The 16,053-nt window shown below is 49.8% G+C and overlaps 3 protein-coding genes across 3 annotated transcripts; 2 read left to right on the forward strand and 1 right to left on the reverse strand.

Moving 5' to 3' along the window:
• Positions 1–1,320: 1,320 nt before the first annotated feature.
• Positions 1,321–4,646, forward strand: JN550_013021 (uncharacterized protein; the record flags this gene model as incomplete). Its single annotated transcript, XM_049311562.1, has 6 exons — positions 1,321–1,394; positions 1,589–1,789; positions 1,863–2,068; positions 2,135–3,564; positions 3,630–4,051; positions 4,100–4,646. 6 exons carry the CDS (start codon positions 1,321–1,323, stop codon positions 4,644–4,646), a joined length of 2,880 nt encoding a protein of 959 aa, XP_049165013.1.
• A 5,315-nt stretch (positions 4,647–9,961) lies between these two features.
• JN550_013022 (uncharacterized protein) lies at positions 9,962–11,498 on the forward strand (the record flags this gene model as incomplete). Its single annotated transcript, XM_049311563.1, has 4 exons — positions 9,962–10,046; positions 10,098–10,154; positions 10,205–10,252; positions 10,306–11,498. The coding sequence occupies 4 exons, from the start codon at positions 9,962–9,964 to the stop codon at positions 11,496–11,498; spliced, it is 1,383 nt and encodes a 460-aa protein (XP_049165014.1).
• Positions 11,499–14,008: 2,510 nt separating this feature from the next.
• On the reverse strand, positions 14,009–14,492 carry JN550_013023 (uncharacterized protein; the record flags this gene model as incomplete). The annotated part of the gene is made up of 3 exons (XM_049311564.1): positions 14,009–14,141; positions 14,198–14,276; positions 14,330–14,492. The coding sequence occupies 3 exons, from the start codon at positions 14,490–14,492 to the stop codon at positions 14,009–14,011; spliced, it is 375 nt and encodes a 124-aa protein (XP_049165015.1).
• Between the last annotated feature and the right edge of the window lie 1,561 nt (positions 14,493–16,053).

The following is a 16,053-nucleotide window of genomic DNA, read 5'->3' on the forward strand; positions in this document are numbered from 1 at the left end:
AGCCCACAGGAAGATGCCGCGATCGACCCAGGGAACCCGCTGTCCGTCTCCCTCTCGACCCACTTCCCTTCCCGTCTAATGTGGAGTATGCTATCGCAGCCCGGAGTCCTCTCATTGAGGACAATATCCTTTCCACCACTCCTTCTCCTCCCCCATAGTACCAGACCCAAGCCCCCTTGCATTGATTGAGCCGTGAGACATCATCGCTGCTCAACGGCCGGCTCACAGTTCTCTGCCTGTCAGGCCGCTACTTGTACTCACACCCCCCTGTCACCACTCCTCCCATGTACATACTGGATGTCGAAGCAACCTCCCGGTTCACCCTGCACGTGCGTCCAAATTCCAAGGAGCCTCCAGTGTGGATTTGACAAAAACAAAAGCAGATTGCATGCAGCCAGATGCAAGAAGCTCCGAACACCCTGTGGCCGCCGTTAGACCAATCACGAGGGGGACACCGGGCGGCGTCGAAAAGAAACGCCCAGGACGCGAACAATTAGGGAAAGGTACTTTCTACGGTAGAAAGACTCGTGTAATGCATGGTCTCGACCGATCACAGGATTGCTGATGACAAGCCCCCATTACTTCACTGTGCTCAACACCACCACTTCGAGAATCAACCCTTCGTTCCTCCTTAGAAAACCTAATTCTCTGATTCTACACTTTCAACCTCCCCTTTCTCTGTTCCAGTGTCCCAGTTTGAGGAACAGCGTCTCACACATTCTTTGACAACTCGGGTCCTCCGTTTGCTGACGGCTGTCTTTCCAACTGTTCCAGTTCTCTGGTTCGTCCACTCTAGATCTTGTTAGTTGTCGCCCTTTGCCCCTCCCCCGTCATGTTTCTGGTTCTGCCAACGATTGCACGAACCATGCGGAGCCCACGAACCACTCGGGAGCTTGCGTATTCTGATTGCACTTCGCTCTAACATGACTTCATGCGAACAGGTTCGGGCTACCTGCATTACCAACGAACCTCTTCCCCCCAGCTGTCCACAATATCAACCCCTTTAGGGAACCGCCCGGATTTCACTGCATCGGTCCCCAGATTGATTTGCTTACGGAAGTGTTAGGTGAGATACAACATCCCCCAGCCTGAGGTGTAACCACCAGAAACTTGGCAACACCATCATATGCGGAGCAAATCTTGCTACCCAAACGTCAAAGGAAATCTTCTACCGCCAGACTGACTTACTGATCATTGTATAGCTGTCTCATTGGGTATTTTCATGAGTGGAGAAACGAAGTTTTGAACGATTCCCTCTTCCGAGACTCGACTCAGTTAGTTTGTCAACCAGCCTTACGAGCCAATGAGCTACCTCACAACATGACTGACCCGTACCAGTTCTACCATCAAAGGATTGAAGCAAAATATTTTGTGTTATTAATCTACCTTCTGAGGTCAGGAAAACTGCAATTTTGGGATCTAGGCCAATCTCAGTGCCATTAACTCCCTCAACAGGTTCCCACCCAAGCTGCGACTGAGAACGGCATAACCCAGTTTGAGTCGTATTGTTTCACCATTCCTCGGCCCTTCATACGCGTGTCTATAGGGCGCTTTTTAGACATTGCAGAACCAAACAACGTTTCTACAGGCCTTGGATCATCCAGGCATTAGAAAGTTCCACAGTACTAGCTTTCGCGAGGCCTACCCGTCTCCGCAACACTGTTCCCGAAACAAGTGTTGCATCGCAATCCTCGGGCGCCACGGCCTCTGCTGTTCCGGACAACTTTGGTTGCAAGCAGTTTGAATGTCTGCTGCAAAGTTCGGGTATCAATCCTACAAGCTCTTTGAGGTGAGTGACGATCAGCAAAACAGCCAGTTCTGGCACCGTCCGCATGCGCAATGGCTATTTTCCCAAGATATAGCAGACCTAACTGGTCTCTGCAGCCTCAATTTCACACCGACAGGCCTATTATTGTTGACGACGCCATCGAGTCCCCGGAGACTGTGACTCTTAGGTACGAGGAGGAGGCGGCGGCGAGAGCCAACGGCGGAGTTCTTCGTGAGGAGTCCCCACCTGGCCTCCTGACAACGGCTTCGTATTCAAAGTCACAACCGCCCCAGATGCACGGTAAGATTCCTGTCCCGAAGTCCCTCGCATGATCGAACCCCAATGTCTGAGAAGCTTTTGATTTAGGATACGACCAAGTCAGACCATTTCCAGATTCGCAATATCAATACTCGGCGCCGTCCTTCCCAGCGGCACACCAGTCCGAAAATGCTGCCGCACAACTCAATCAGTTGGCCTTCACGGCGAATGGTTCTGCTAGCCAGTACATGGCACCTGTCTTGCCGACCCTGATCTCTTACCAGCCAGAATCTGGAGTCTGCGCGACCAAGGTCATGATCAGAATATCGGCTCCTTATGACTTGATTGCAGTGACCAGCCATTTCTATCTCGCCTTCGGCGAACAGAGGTGCGCAGCACACGCCGTGCGGGACTCTCATGACGCCAGCGGTTTCGGATATGTGGTGAGCGGTGATGCGCCATCTTTCGAAGACACGAGGAGCGCCAGCGTCAACGTGCCTTTATCACTTCTTATTGAAATTCCAGACGCGCAGCCCCTTGCGTCCATTGATATAGGCACGTTCACATATCACGACGCCCAAGTAGGACCAGCTGATGCGGCAGCTGAGGAAGTCACAAGACCAACCGCATCCCAGTCACCCGAGCACATAGATGCGCAAAAGTCTGAACAGGACCAGATCACAGATGCTGCTACAAATACTTATGGATACCCACCGGGGTCACAGCAAGCTGCTGCCGCGACTGCTTACGACCCGAGCTATTCGAGCAATAGCACCAACGGCAGCATGATCGGAGCATACCATAGATCCTCGTACGCGGACGACTACACGCGTCAAATCCCGCCTCCAATCAGAACGCCTTCGCTATGGGGAAGTTACGGAGCTTCACTCCACTCCATGAGGAGTCCGACAATGAGCCACCAAAGTCACACAACTATTACTCGACCTAGTTTGTCCTCACTGCCGGCGCCGACCTCGGCCAACCCACAGCTGGTCCGCACGAGCACGCTGCAGTCTGGGGCGCCTAGCTCGTCTTTCAATCCTTACGCGATATACAGTCAAAAGGCGGCGCTCAAGATCGCCGGCGAATTAGAGTCTATGGCCACTGGGTGGACAAAGGAGGAGTGGGATAACCGCAGGAGGATCGTGCTATTCAGGAAGCATCAACAGGGGTCGACCTTGACCGCCACCTTCAAGCCAGTGGGTGTGAACGAACGCCCGGCAAACAGCATCTGCATTAGCTGCATATACTGGGCCGAGAAGAGCGAGTGCTTTGTTACCAGCGTTGACACCATCTACCTGCTCGAACAACTGGTCGCGGCGCCTGCCAGGTTCACGGTGGAGGAGAAGAACCGCATCCGACGCAACTTGGAAGGGTTCCGCCCCCTGACGGTGAGCAAGGCCAAGGCAGACAGCGAGGAGTTCTTCAAGATCATCATGGCATTCCCGAATCCCAAACCTCGCAACATCGAAAAGGATGTCAAGGTGTTCCCCTGGAAGATCTTGGCACCGGCGCTCAAGAAGATCATCTCTAAATATGTAAGTCCCGTGTGGCTCAGTGGACCGGGCCTTGCTTTCGAAGCCCAGTGACTAATGCGCAGCAGTCTGCATCGCCTTCCTCGACCGTTGCCCCGACCCCGAGCCACGCCATGCTCACCCGTGTGAGCAGCACAAGCCCGGCGCTATACCCACACCCAGCCCACACAACCACGGTCCCCGAGAGTACATATGGACATCATGACCCTCATATTGCATCACCGCGATCCCTGTCAGGCGCGTCTTCGTCATGGGGCTCGTATTCTACACGCCCATTATCGCCGAGCTTGAAGTCCCACTCGCCCACGAGCGCCGGCATCAGGATACCAAGCATGCCCTCCTACGGGACGCCGGACGGTCGGCACGCCTCAGCATCAAGCTATGGTTTGACGCCACAGCCGCCCACACGGTGGGATGCAGCAACTACCAACGGCTACATTGACGCGGGGGCGGTATCGACCTATACGAGCCACCAGCACCAAGGCCAGGTGTATGGGGCTGGTGGTTATGGGGATGGTGGTCCACGGGCATGAGGCAGACCAAGTCGAGTCCACTGCCCGGATGAGCCGAGCAGCTTGCGATGCGACTCGTCGTTCCAATGGAGCCATCTGGACAGGGGTGGCAAGCCAACCCTGCTGTCGATCGTGAGCCGTGCATCGTCCTCTGATGCCTTCATAACGGCACGGCGCGTTTATGCAGACATGGTAGAGGTCATGCGCGGACTGAGACACCGCGACCCTTCGGGCAGCACCCGCGCTGAGGTTGCATGTGGTGGTGCGGAGCTGGCAGTCACCATGGGAGGACCACCACACGACCTTTCGCCATGTGAGTTCGTGCTTCTCATGAGGGTGTTCGGGTTGTGGTTCAACTCGGCCGCTGTGTGGGGTGTAGCTCGGGTCAGGTGTTGTGGCGTTGGTGGCGCAACCCAATCACGACTCTGCGCGGCACTCCATCTACTCGCAGCTACTATCATGACCTCTCACCCACCACACCACACCATATCTTGGCTTTCCCCGGTGGTCATTTTTCCACGGTTCTCGACGGCGCCTTACGGGAAATTGCTTTCCGCTCACTATCTCGCCTGATCCATCCGATTCTCTCCAACACCTGCCTGCTCGACTGTCACGGTCACCACTATCGGATGCCCCTTTGTCATGCCTCACAAACATACTGGACCAATCTACTAGCGTACGGACCCACACGATGCCCGACACATTCATTACGGGGACGGACTCGGGGGGTCTTTCTGATACCTTCGCAACCCACCAGTCTGCAGAGTCTCGACCTCCCAACAATGGATTCTAAGCGATGCGACGCATTCTGCAGCCTCTGCATTTACAGATGCAGATGAAACTTGCCTGCATCATCCTGCATCATTGCCAAGCCATAACATTGCACTTGAATTCCGACTTGGCTAATCACTCTGGAGAATCGACCATGTGCAGCTGGGGAACGTCAGGCTTGTGGATCACGCGTAGCTTTGCGCGACGCAGGAGGAGGGTGTTGAAGGCAGTCAGGCGACCTTTTCTCTCAAACGGCATATCACATCGTGTTCTCTTTCCTATTACCCCTTTTCTGCTTTGCAGTTCCTTAGGCTTCTGGAAGTTCACCGCTTGCATTTCTGGTTCTCCCCATTGCATTGCTCTCTTCTTTCTACGTTTCCCATTTTCTTTGGGTCCTTGTCAGGGAAGGCGGTCTGTGTTTTCATTAGTTGGAGGGAGGGGCGACTCCGAACTTGTACTGGTAGATGAGATGATGGCAGATGGGCTAGATGGTAACGAGGATCTACTTGGCTGGCGATGGGTTAGATTTGGCAAGGTGTACCGGAAAGATATGGCTCTACAGGAACTTGGCCGGAAATTAGCATTATACCCCCCATCATTTCCCTGGGTTATTGGATTCGCCAGTCAACGGTGCATTGAGACTAGGCATACAGACGAGGGTCAAGGCTTTGGAGTTCACCATAGAATTGGACGGGGGCGTGAGCTTTAGATCTCTCATACATGTAAACTCACTTAATCATAATGCTTCTCAACAATGCTGACAATCTTGTCGAGATATCATATGGTTCAACTCATGTCAACAAAACCACGTAGAGATTCTCTGTCAGAGCCTCGCTTTAACGCGTTTTAAGATTACTTTGCGTATGGCGTACCTCATGCTATCCTAACCACCCTATTTCTTCTTCTCGACATGGCGCTCCCACAGCTTCTTCGAGGCGTATGAAGTCGGCTTCGAGCTTGTTTTTGGCCGGGAGCTGTGCGAACGGCCCCTGGAACTTGATCTCGAACGTGACCTGGATGCTTCGCGAACCTTCGGCGAGGGGGAGCGCTTCTTACTAGTGTTGGCCTAAAATCACGATATTAGTCCAGCTATCAAGCAGGGCCGTATGCTGTTGAGGAATACTACGAGAAGCTGTGGGCACGAACCTGTTCTGGCATTGTGACGGAGTTGATTTCTTGAGATTTAGGTATTATGTGTTTTCTTGGGCAATGATCGTTCGTCGTGTCGAAATCTGCTTTGTTGATAGTGCACATCGAGTAAAGAAGAGGAATAAAATACCCGGCGAAAGTGTGCCTGCTTTTGTAGATAAAGCTAGGTCGTGATGAAACGACTTCAACGTAGTAGCCGTGCGACCAAAGGTAGAGGGATGTAAGGTTATTCACGTAACCTGTTAGATCTATGTTAATTTACATTCTGATGAAAATTTCACTGCAACACCGGTCCATGAATCAGCATCGTTCCAACATGGTTAATACAATGTGTAGAAACTTAAAAATGCATTGTATGTAATATAGCATTTTTTTCTTCAAATCTTTGGCTCATTATTGGTTGCAATAGAGCCGCAAGAGTGATAGTAGAGATCAATGAGAGAGCGAACGTATCAAACCACTTCTCGCTGTGGAAGAAATCAGGAACATGTCATTGCGTTGTCATGATGTGAACTTATCTATCAAGCTGTCCAAAGCTGGATACCAAGATTTTGATAGTTCCGATAAGTGTCTTTAATAAAGCTGTGTAATCCGTGAACGGTTATCAGACTACACCGAATGATAATTGAAGAGAACATTGTCGCGACTGAGCCTCATGCTCAGCACCAAGCGATGAACATTTAGATTAGAGCGATCACCCAAAGAACTCCACAGTATACTACCTCCCACGAAACAATCTACGCATGTAAAATCCCACTTGATGGTGACACATGTGCCCTTGGATATAATGTGATCAATACCAGACGAGATACGCCCTAGTAACCTTCTTACGCATGTATGTCAACAAGCAGATCATCTTTCCACTACAATCGGCCGAGCCTAGACCGCAAAACTGAGGTGCATTCCTAAAACGTGCAGTTCAATTTCCTGCCTTGGTGACTTTGTAATATCTCTTTTCGGCCTCTTATTTTTTCACTGAACGCACTTGATTCTCAACCTCTTTGCTTTCCTCTTGTTTCTAAGGCCACGAAGTCGAGTTGGTGGCGGTTCAACCATCTTCGGCTTCGTTCAAAGGCTTTGGTTCCGTAAAGAAGAAGATGGAGGTCGCTCTTCGGACTATAACTTCCGTTATTGCTGAAGGCTAAGTCCATGCTCATGGTTGTGTCAGCCCTTTTGTGCTACGGTAACAGTACCACGGAGATCTAATTGTATTTCCGTACACAAGTGAATATGGAGTGCATTAACGGTATTTTCTTGTGATATGACCAATATGACTAGTCAAGTATTCAGCACTTCCATGCGCCCAAAAGTGCTTTTTCCTGGTTCAATGATCCAGACTATCAGCAAGACACTGGACAACGTTGCTGGCTGTAGAGCCACGCTATATTCATCTCCAACGTCTGTTAATGTCGCTTGAAAACTTCTCAACTACCTGGCTCAGCATGCGCCGGTAGTGGGCCATTCGCGATATAGTTTCTATTTGATTTTGTGGTTATGATATTGTGCACTGACCAGATAGGTAACTGCCAAGAGGCTCTGGCACATGCTGTGGTAATACTTTCCAGGACTATCTTGCCGGGATGATTGAACATAACGACACTCCATGGATTCTGACTGAGCACTCTGTATAAATGTGCCTTCGATCAGCGTGCGCCTATGCAATCAAAGTGAACTCTGACAGCGGCATGGATTGCTTTGTTAGTGCCAAACCTCTGCAGCGTCTGCTATGCTGGCCTGTCAGTGATAGTTTGACCTAGGGAAGCCCCCTTGATAATCGGACAAAGTCGAACGTGCCATACAGGTCAAGGTAGTTATTAATAAGTTTAGAACTTTGTGCCAAGGTCTAGTCGTAACTAGATAGATGGTAGGGCGTGAGGCTCTAACCGAGTCTATCTCCGATCCACCCGGTCTTGTAATGTACACACCAAATGATATCAGTAGTTTTATGTCTGAGGATACTAAGCTGAAGTGATACTCCAGGACTATCAGGACCACGTATACGTCGAAATTGAGGGGTCGAAGAGGGCTGAGTTGCAATAGCTACGCTGCGACGACGAAGGCTATACAAGCCATGTGTAAGGCACGTGTAAGCGGCAATTATACCGTGCGATTTCAATATACCTTGATGTTTGTATTTTGCGATGTAGTAACACAAGCCATCGCGGGTTTTTGTGACGAATCTTGTCAAAGCTCGATCATGACCTATGACCGTGAAATACCCTCGAAAAAGAGAGTAGTAAGTATATGTTGAATAGATGTTGATTCCAACAAAGTGAGGGGACTGCCCTTCTGCGAGGAATTAAAAAAAGAACAATAATCAAAAGTGAGACGAAGAAGAAGTATACAAGACCTAGATTAGGCTTAATGTGCCGGACGTATCATGGCACTAATATAACATGCGTCGTCTGTCAGATCACCGTGCCATTTTTGCTGTTGGGTCTGGGTCAAACGTCGCGGCTGTGTTGCATTTCGCCTATGTTTTGATTATGTTGTTTGATTATGTTGCAAAATCTCTATACACATGACCTGCCGGGAGGTAGACTTCGAGACCAAAATTCCCATGCTATAAGGGTACTCGTCGTCGATTCCATCACGTAAAAGAGGTGCTCAAACTCAAAAGGACTACTAATTTCCGTGTGGTGATTCGAGGCGGCCGTTATGTCCTAGCAGGTACCCGAAACGCCAAGTTTATATCGATTGTCTGCTTTGCTTGCGAGGCTCGTCTTACATGAAGTGATACGCGCCGAACATGCACATGCACCGTGCAAGACTTTGCATCATGGCGAGGTTCATATTCTTCTCAGGAAAGCAGTCATTTGTGAGTCTAAACCCGGTCCAACGTCGTCTCGAAAGTTGAATAAATATAAAGTCAAAGTCGAATTGAACCCATAGGTCTTATGTGTTTTTGACAGAGGGTCGGCACGCACGGAATACCACACACACCATTTGAATGATACGCATCGTGCGTGTGGTTTCTCTTCTGCTTCTGTTCTGGCAGCTGCATTGCATTGCCACAGGCCGAGATTATTAAAGAAGTCAACCTTGCAGCATTGCTCGGTCCCATCGACCCGATAAGTGGAGAACGGGAGAACTACATGGGGAAACATGGTAATCCACATTATGACATGGGGTAAGAACCTGAGATCCATCCGACAGCTTGGGAGATGATCATACCGCTTCAGTTGGGGCGGAACCTCCGGGAGCACAGCTCAAGGGATCGATACGGCGAGTGCAAGTTCGTGTAGCAAGTCAAGTCTGCTTGGCGTTGGTTGGCATTCTGTGGCTGTGCAGAATTGCGGAGATGAGACACGAGAATTGGTGTCCAGTAGCCCGGGTGCCCAGAGAATTAGTCTCTTGTCAGTGAGCTCCAAGACCCTGGCGCCAAATGAGTTCTTACGCAAGCTGTGGTACAACTCACCAACTCATTTCGACAGCCCTTTTCTCTCCGCAACTTCAGGGTCTCAAGTAGAGTCAGATCCAGCGTTATGGGGTCATTACCATCAAGCGTGGAGCGGATATGGCCCTTTCGCCGCCCAGCAGCGCATTTAGAGCGCGCAGTTGGAAATCGAGTCTTTCCGGTGAACGTGGCTGGTGGTGCTCTTGTCATCACACTCGTAATCTCTTCCTTTCTTGGCCACAGGTGAGCCCGCTGGCTGCCCAGCCGTATCGCACGTCGCCAAGGCTGTCGCACGCGGTTGAGCATCTGCGCCGTAGGTTTTCTTCAAACGCCAAGTATAGTCAACTGGGGCCATGCCAATGGTCTTGTACCCCTTTCGCCTGGGTGGGGTCCATGGATTCCCGATTTCAAGACGAGATTCCCATTCTTTGTGTTTTCAGTTCAACTTTCTTTGAGCGGCCGTCCTTGTCTATCTTGTCCTCGCGCGGTCGAAGGTTTCAGTGAGAGGATTGACCGCGATAGAGAGACCAACATTCCTTCTTTTGCACCATCTATATCCGCGTGTTTCATGATGTGGCATCTTTTGAGTCTACTTGGGCTGGTCCAACTTTTCAATTCTCACGCCACTGCGATTGATGTGGATATAACAAATGATGGTGAGTTTGATATGCTTACCCCGGATCATCCGGGTACTGACCTCGGAATAGCATCGGTCAAGGAGGCCGCCGCTACCATAGCATATGGAGCTGTCAAGTTCTACACAGGTATTGTCCTCGAGACTGCGAAGGACTGCAGATTGACTGACGTTGTAAAGGCAACAACACTGGTGATGTACCGGGGAACTTGCCCGATCCGTATTATTGTTCGTGTTGGGTTCAATCCAACCTGTGATCCAAGAGCTGACCTCAACACCAGGGTGGCAAGCGGGAGCCATGTTCGGTGCACTCCTCGACTATTGGGCATTTACCGGAGACGACTCTTATAATGAAATCACCTATCAGGCGATGTGGCACCAGCGAGGAGATGACTACGACTACATGCCAACAAATCAGACCCGTGCCTTGGGGAATGACGACCAGGGCTTCTGGGCTTTGGCATCCATGTCCGCTGCCGAGCTGAATTTCCAAAATCCTCCCGAAGGCGAGCCAGGTTGGTTGGGTCTCACGCAGGCTATTTTCAACGAGTATGTCCAACGGTGGAATGAAGCTAGCGATTCCTGCAACGGAGGATTAAGGTGGCAGATTTACACGTTCAACAACGGCTACACCTATAAGAACTCCATCTCGAATGGTTGCTTCTTCAACATTGCCGCACGACTAGCCCGGTTCACTGGAAACACGACATATGCAGACTGGGCCACTAAGATTTTTGAATGGCAGCAAGGTGTGGGATTCATCAACGACGAATGGACTGTTCGAGATGGTGCGGGCGTCGCAGAAGGCGCCAATTGTACGGAAATCAATGGCGCCTTGTTTACATATAACGCAGGCATCTTCCTCCATGGTGCCGCGTACATGTACAATTTCACGGAATCGGACACTTGGAAAACCCGCGTGCAGGGAATGGTCGACAGCGTCTCGAAGACCATGTTCCAGGGCGGCATCATGTGGGAACCCCCCTGCGAGACCACGTCAGGCTCATGCAACAACGATCAACGAACATTCAAAGGTCTTTTGTCGCGGTGGATGGCCGCCACAGCAAAACTCGCTCCATTCACGTACGACCAAGTTATGGGATTGTTGCAGAGCACGGCCAAAGCAGCCGCTCAGCACTGTGTTGGCTCACCCTCCAATTTCAAAGGCCACCCCGGTACTGCATGTACCTTTAGTTGGTTTGCAGACTCAACGTACGAGGAGACATCAGGCGTCGGTGAACAGCTAAATGCCATGAGCGTGATCATGACAATGTTGGTCGATTCTGCTATGTCGCCGTTTACATCTAACACGGGCGGGACATCTGCCGGCCATGTGGATGGCGGTGTCAGCGACGACAGCAAGCTTGACAAGCCCAGGGAAATAACAAATGCTGATCGGGCAGGCGCGGGTATCCTGACAACATTAATAATAGGATCACTGCTAGGAGCTGTGGTTTTCTTGGTTAAAGATTGATAGTTAACAAGCATGCATATTCTGATCTTACATAACTGGTCAGTTATGTTGAGCTGGTTTCATCGGAGTCCTGTTTGTCAAAACTGAGGCACCCGGAACAAACGCGAAGTGCGTGAAATGCCTATCTAGTCAAGTATGGGAAGGGGGATGCATGGTGCAACTATGAAGTTTAGGTGTTGCCAACCAGGACTTTAGGAGCATTAGAGAGGCAGGGAATGGCAAGCGAGATGCTGACTCAGCACTGAGGCCCAACGGAGATCGTCTAGCACTTTCGTTGCGGGTTGGTTAGGGGAACGGTTTTCACGACAGGAGACTGCCCAGCGACCTTGATGATAATGCGCACATGTCACGCATTCCTCGCTGGCCTTTCACAGATCGACTTCAGCATACAGTATCTGCCTCGAACACCCGTCGGACTGGACTCCCGAGCATTGAAGCCCCAGAGTAATGGAACAATCTATGTCACGGAGGCCGTACTGCCACGTTCTCACATCCTACGCGCTGGGGACTCTGCTACTGGCTGAAAGGGTGGCCGCACAGCATTAAGATACCATGAATAGTATAGATATGCAGATATAAGAGTCATGCCTGATGGTGGCCACTTTTATGATCTGCAGGATGCATTTTGGATCAATACCCCTCCTGTGCTCACAAATTTATATGCGTGCTATCCCAACCTTCGTATCAACTTAGCAGGTACACCGCCCACAACACATTCAGATTCAACGTCTTTCGCTACTACAGCTCCCGCTGCTACTGTGGCACCTCTGCCGATGCGGACACCAGGTAGAAGGATTGCACCTGCTCCAATCCAACAATCAGCCTCAATGGATATTGGCAAGGCAAATGAGGTACCACTAGCCTCCTCACGGGCCTGCCAGTGAATATCATGTGTGCCCGTACAAATGCATACGTCCGGCCCGATAAGAACACGATCACCAATAATCACAGGTGCGTTGTCATATATCGAAACACTGACTGGAACATCAGTATTGGGACGAGATCAAGTAAAATGCTTAACACGGCTATAATGCTATTAATGAAAACAGTCTCACCTGCGATTCACATAGGCGTTGTCACCAATGAAAATGTTGCATCCCCACGTTACGAAGAAAGGTGGCTCAATATTCGCATTTGTACCAAGTTTTCCGAGCATTCCCTTGGCCACGATCATTCGACGGGATGCCAGTGATGCGAGCGTAGCGTCGTTGGGAATTGTTGCATCGTTAAAAGACTGGAGTTTCCTCATAACGGCGACCTTGTACTGTACAAGTCGTTGGTCGTTGGAAGTTTTGAAACTACATGGCCGTAGGATTTGATATCAGTGATTTTCTTGAAATAAGAGGACTGCTCGAGGGCCGGTAAGCCGTCAAGGTTGAGAAAGTGGAGGGTTGCCGCACAGAAAGACTTACCGCATGCCACTAATCATTTTCTCAAATTCATCGCACCAAGGTACGCTCACTTCACTTTGCTGGATCATAGCTATGGTTTCAGGACTTTTGCTTGACGCTGCCATCTTGAAAGTCGCGACTTGAGACAATAAGAATTGCTACAAGAACAAATAGCGAAACAAGGATGGGTCGTAACTTGAGCTTCCCTTTGAGCTTCCCTAAGAGGGTGAATGCAATCTTCAAGTGTAACGGTATTCTCGAGTGAAAGAAGGTGGTGTACCCATGTTAGGCTGGACATGTCTTAAGATGTTTCTATCGAGATTGAATCGCTGCATGTCATATGGAAGGAGGAACAGACCACGGGCCAGGCCGCTCCATGGTAAGCAGAGCGGCGCACCACATGACTGCTCACATCCCGACTAGTGATTTTCTGTAAAACGATACATTACTTGTAAGAAACCAACTGCTGTTGTCTCCGATGCGGGCATGCTACAATGTTCAGTATGACAGCAACCTAACCTTATGTGTATATCCAAAATCACACCAAAGCAATCATTTATCACTAAATTACAGCAACATTTTTGTTCCCTTGGTGTACTTTGCTATACTTACTTTTCTGGCTTATGCTCGCACTAAATAAACTACGTTTGAACGGGGCATTAATAATACATTCAATGTACAGCTTGTTATGGTAGTTGCGAGATACTGATATTCCACTTTTTGAAATCGCCCGGAAGCGCCTTCATCAGCTGCTAAATGACGAAAGCATGTAGATACGGAACGCCTCTTCAACGCCCTTTCCTTACAACTTTATTTCACCTCGTAGTAGCTTGAAAATTTTCATGAAATAGGCTACATGTTTTCCTGATCATATACTAGAGCGTTTTGAAGCCGGTCAGACCGCGCTAGAACATGGCTTACTACTGCCTTCGTCAAGGCGAGAAGATAGTGAAGGCGAATCGGAAGCATTGTAAACAGACCGGTAACCTTTCGTGCAATACCCTTCGCAACGACATTCGCCAGCGGTGCGGTGCCCCCAAGCCGACAGTTCAAAAAATATCCACGTAACCTAGAGCAGCACGTTTCCAACCCTCAAGAAGCCAGGTGCCCGTCAAAGAGCTAAGGGCATCCCTCGGGGATCAGGCAGGCTAGACATTCGATAGAGCTGATGCTGTTATCAAAGCCCGCTGGAAGAGCATCTTGCCTTCCGCCAAGGGTAACTGAGCCGCCGCTCCGATCGCAGTTGGGATTGCTGTGCATTCATTGTTAATCTCTCAAGTTTTGTACCAACGGACTGAGATGACATACTTGTAGAAGATGCAGGGGCGTGATTCGGTTCCAGCCACAAGGGAACTGATGCTGTTGTCGAATTCACCTACAACGTTGCCTATGCAGGGGTTAGTGAGCTGTCAGAGGGATTCATTGCTAACCAATACTAACCACAGACACCAGGGGTTCCTTGATAATCTAGGCATGATCCACCAAGGTTGGCGTCAGTACACAAGGTCAATAAGATAATGTCCTGGCGCTCTGTAACGGCTGGTGCAGCATGGACCAAACCCAGCAGCGCTGTGGCGAAGGCGACGGGCTTGAAGGCAAACATCTCGCAGAATAGTCGATTGGTGCAAGTAGATTCAGATGTGCTTTGAGACTGAGAATTGTGCAAAACACACGTTCCTTTTGGCTCTTATAATCAGCGCTGTCAGTAAGGCTGCTGATCCCGCGGTCCCGGGGTTTCCGAGTATCAGAACTGTTGGGTAGCATAGACTCAGCCTCGCGACTGTGCATTGCAAGTGACACCGTATAGATTCAATCCTTCGCTGATCTTTTCCATTTGACCAACCATTCGGAATGCATCCATGTTGCTTCATGGCGTTCAATTCCTGCTTGGCCTAGGACTCGGCAAGCCCGTAAGCAGTCACGGAGATGACATTAGTTACCATCTGACATCAGAACATCATAAAGCGGAGTCTCGGGGTCTCAGATCTGCTTCCCATTCGCCGATTTAAGTCCTTTCTTAGACGGATCTATGGTGAAAGCCAATCAATGAAGGAGATCTTGTTTCTATTAGGAAAGAAATTCAGCCTCTTGAAACATTATTCCAGATTCGTATTCGTAGCATGAGCATATCATGAAAGACCCTTCCAAATTACTCAACCCGAAGTTAGGCAATATATGTCAAAAAGCAAGATCTGAAGATTGATCATGGTGCAAAGCCTAGTAAACTCAAGGTTCCCATTAGAATTTGGTCCTAGGAAACGATTGAATAGCACAAGTAATGCGATTACACTTCACAGAACCGTGCTCCATGGAACGCTCCCTTGAAAGACATGGCTGAGTTTTGGCAACGTAGACCGATGTCTCCGTTTGCTTGGCAATGTACGCAATGTAGGTAACATTCCTCTCAGTAGTGACGCTACGCAAATCTGAGTCAGATCAAAAAGTAATCATGGCGCATATGGCTGAAATGCTGTGGAGTCGGTCGCACTTATTCTCTCTGTGACCCACGGTTGTTTCGTTGAGGTCAAATCTCTCATCAGGACTTGCTCCGGCAATGGGCTGCTAATCTTCCAGTGAGCAAGGTCTTTCCGAATAAAGCCTGGTAGGTCAGCAATGCTGGCTCCTCAGATATATGTCATTGGGCAGCCAAAACTCTGCGAATCGCGGTGCAATGGATATGATGGCGTATTGGCTCGGTCTCCAGCATTGCCAGTTTCACCAGCAATCTCCGTGGTTATCGATGCGCGATATACGACCATGGTAGCTATCATTTGGGAAGATGATGAAGTCTGGGCTACACTAGTAAGTTATGTGTAGCAGAGGATTCTGCTGACCACGAGGGTCCAATGCCAGGACCACCTTGAAAGTTATGGCTGGAAAGCGTTACGTATGGGTAGGTAAGCTATCTCGATGCCTTGAAGAGAGGATGTTTTCCCAGCTTAGTAGGGTCCAAGGTGTCTCAAGCAAGCGGTTTGCGCATCGTCCGACACGTCAAGCTCGCATTATCAAGTGACGGATCTGCTAGGTTGACGCCGGGTGCCAAGCATTCAGGCCCTTGCCAAGTTTCTGAGGTGTGCGGCTGACCAGCAGACATAGGTTTGCAGTTCTTGAGGTGGCACAAAATATAGCATCTGCAACTATAATGCTGCCGTAATCAAAGGGGT

This window comes from Neoarthrinium moseri (genome assembly GCF_022829205.1).
Source record: "Neoarthrinium moseri strain CBS 164.80 chromosome Unknown scaffold101_Wmoseri_CBS_16480, whole genome shotgun sequence".
NCBI lineage: Eukaryota > Fungi > Ascomycota > Sordariomycetes > Amphisphaeriales > Apiosporaceae > Neoarthrinium > Neoarthrinium moseri.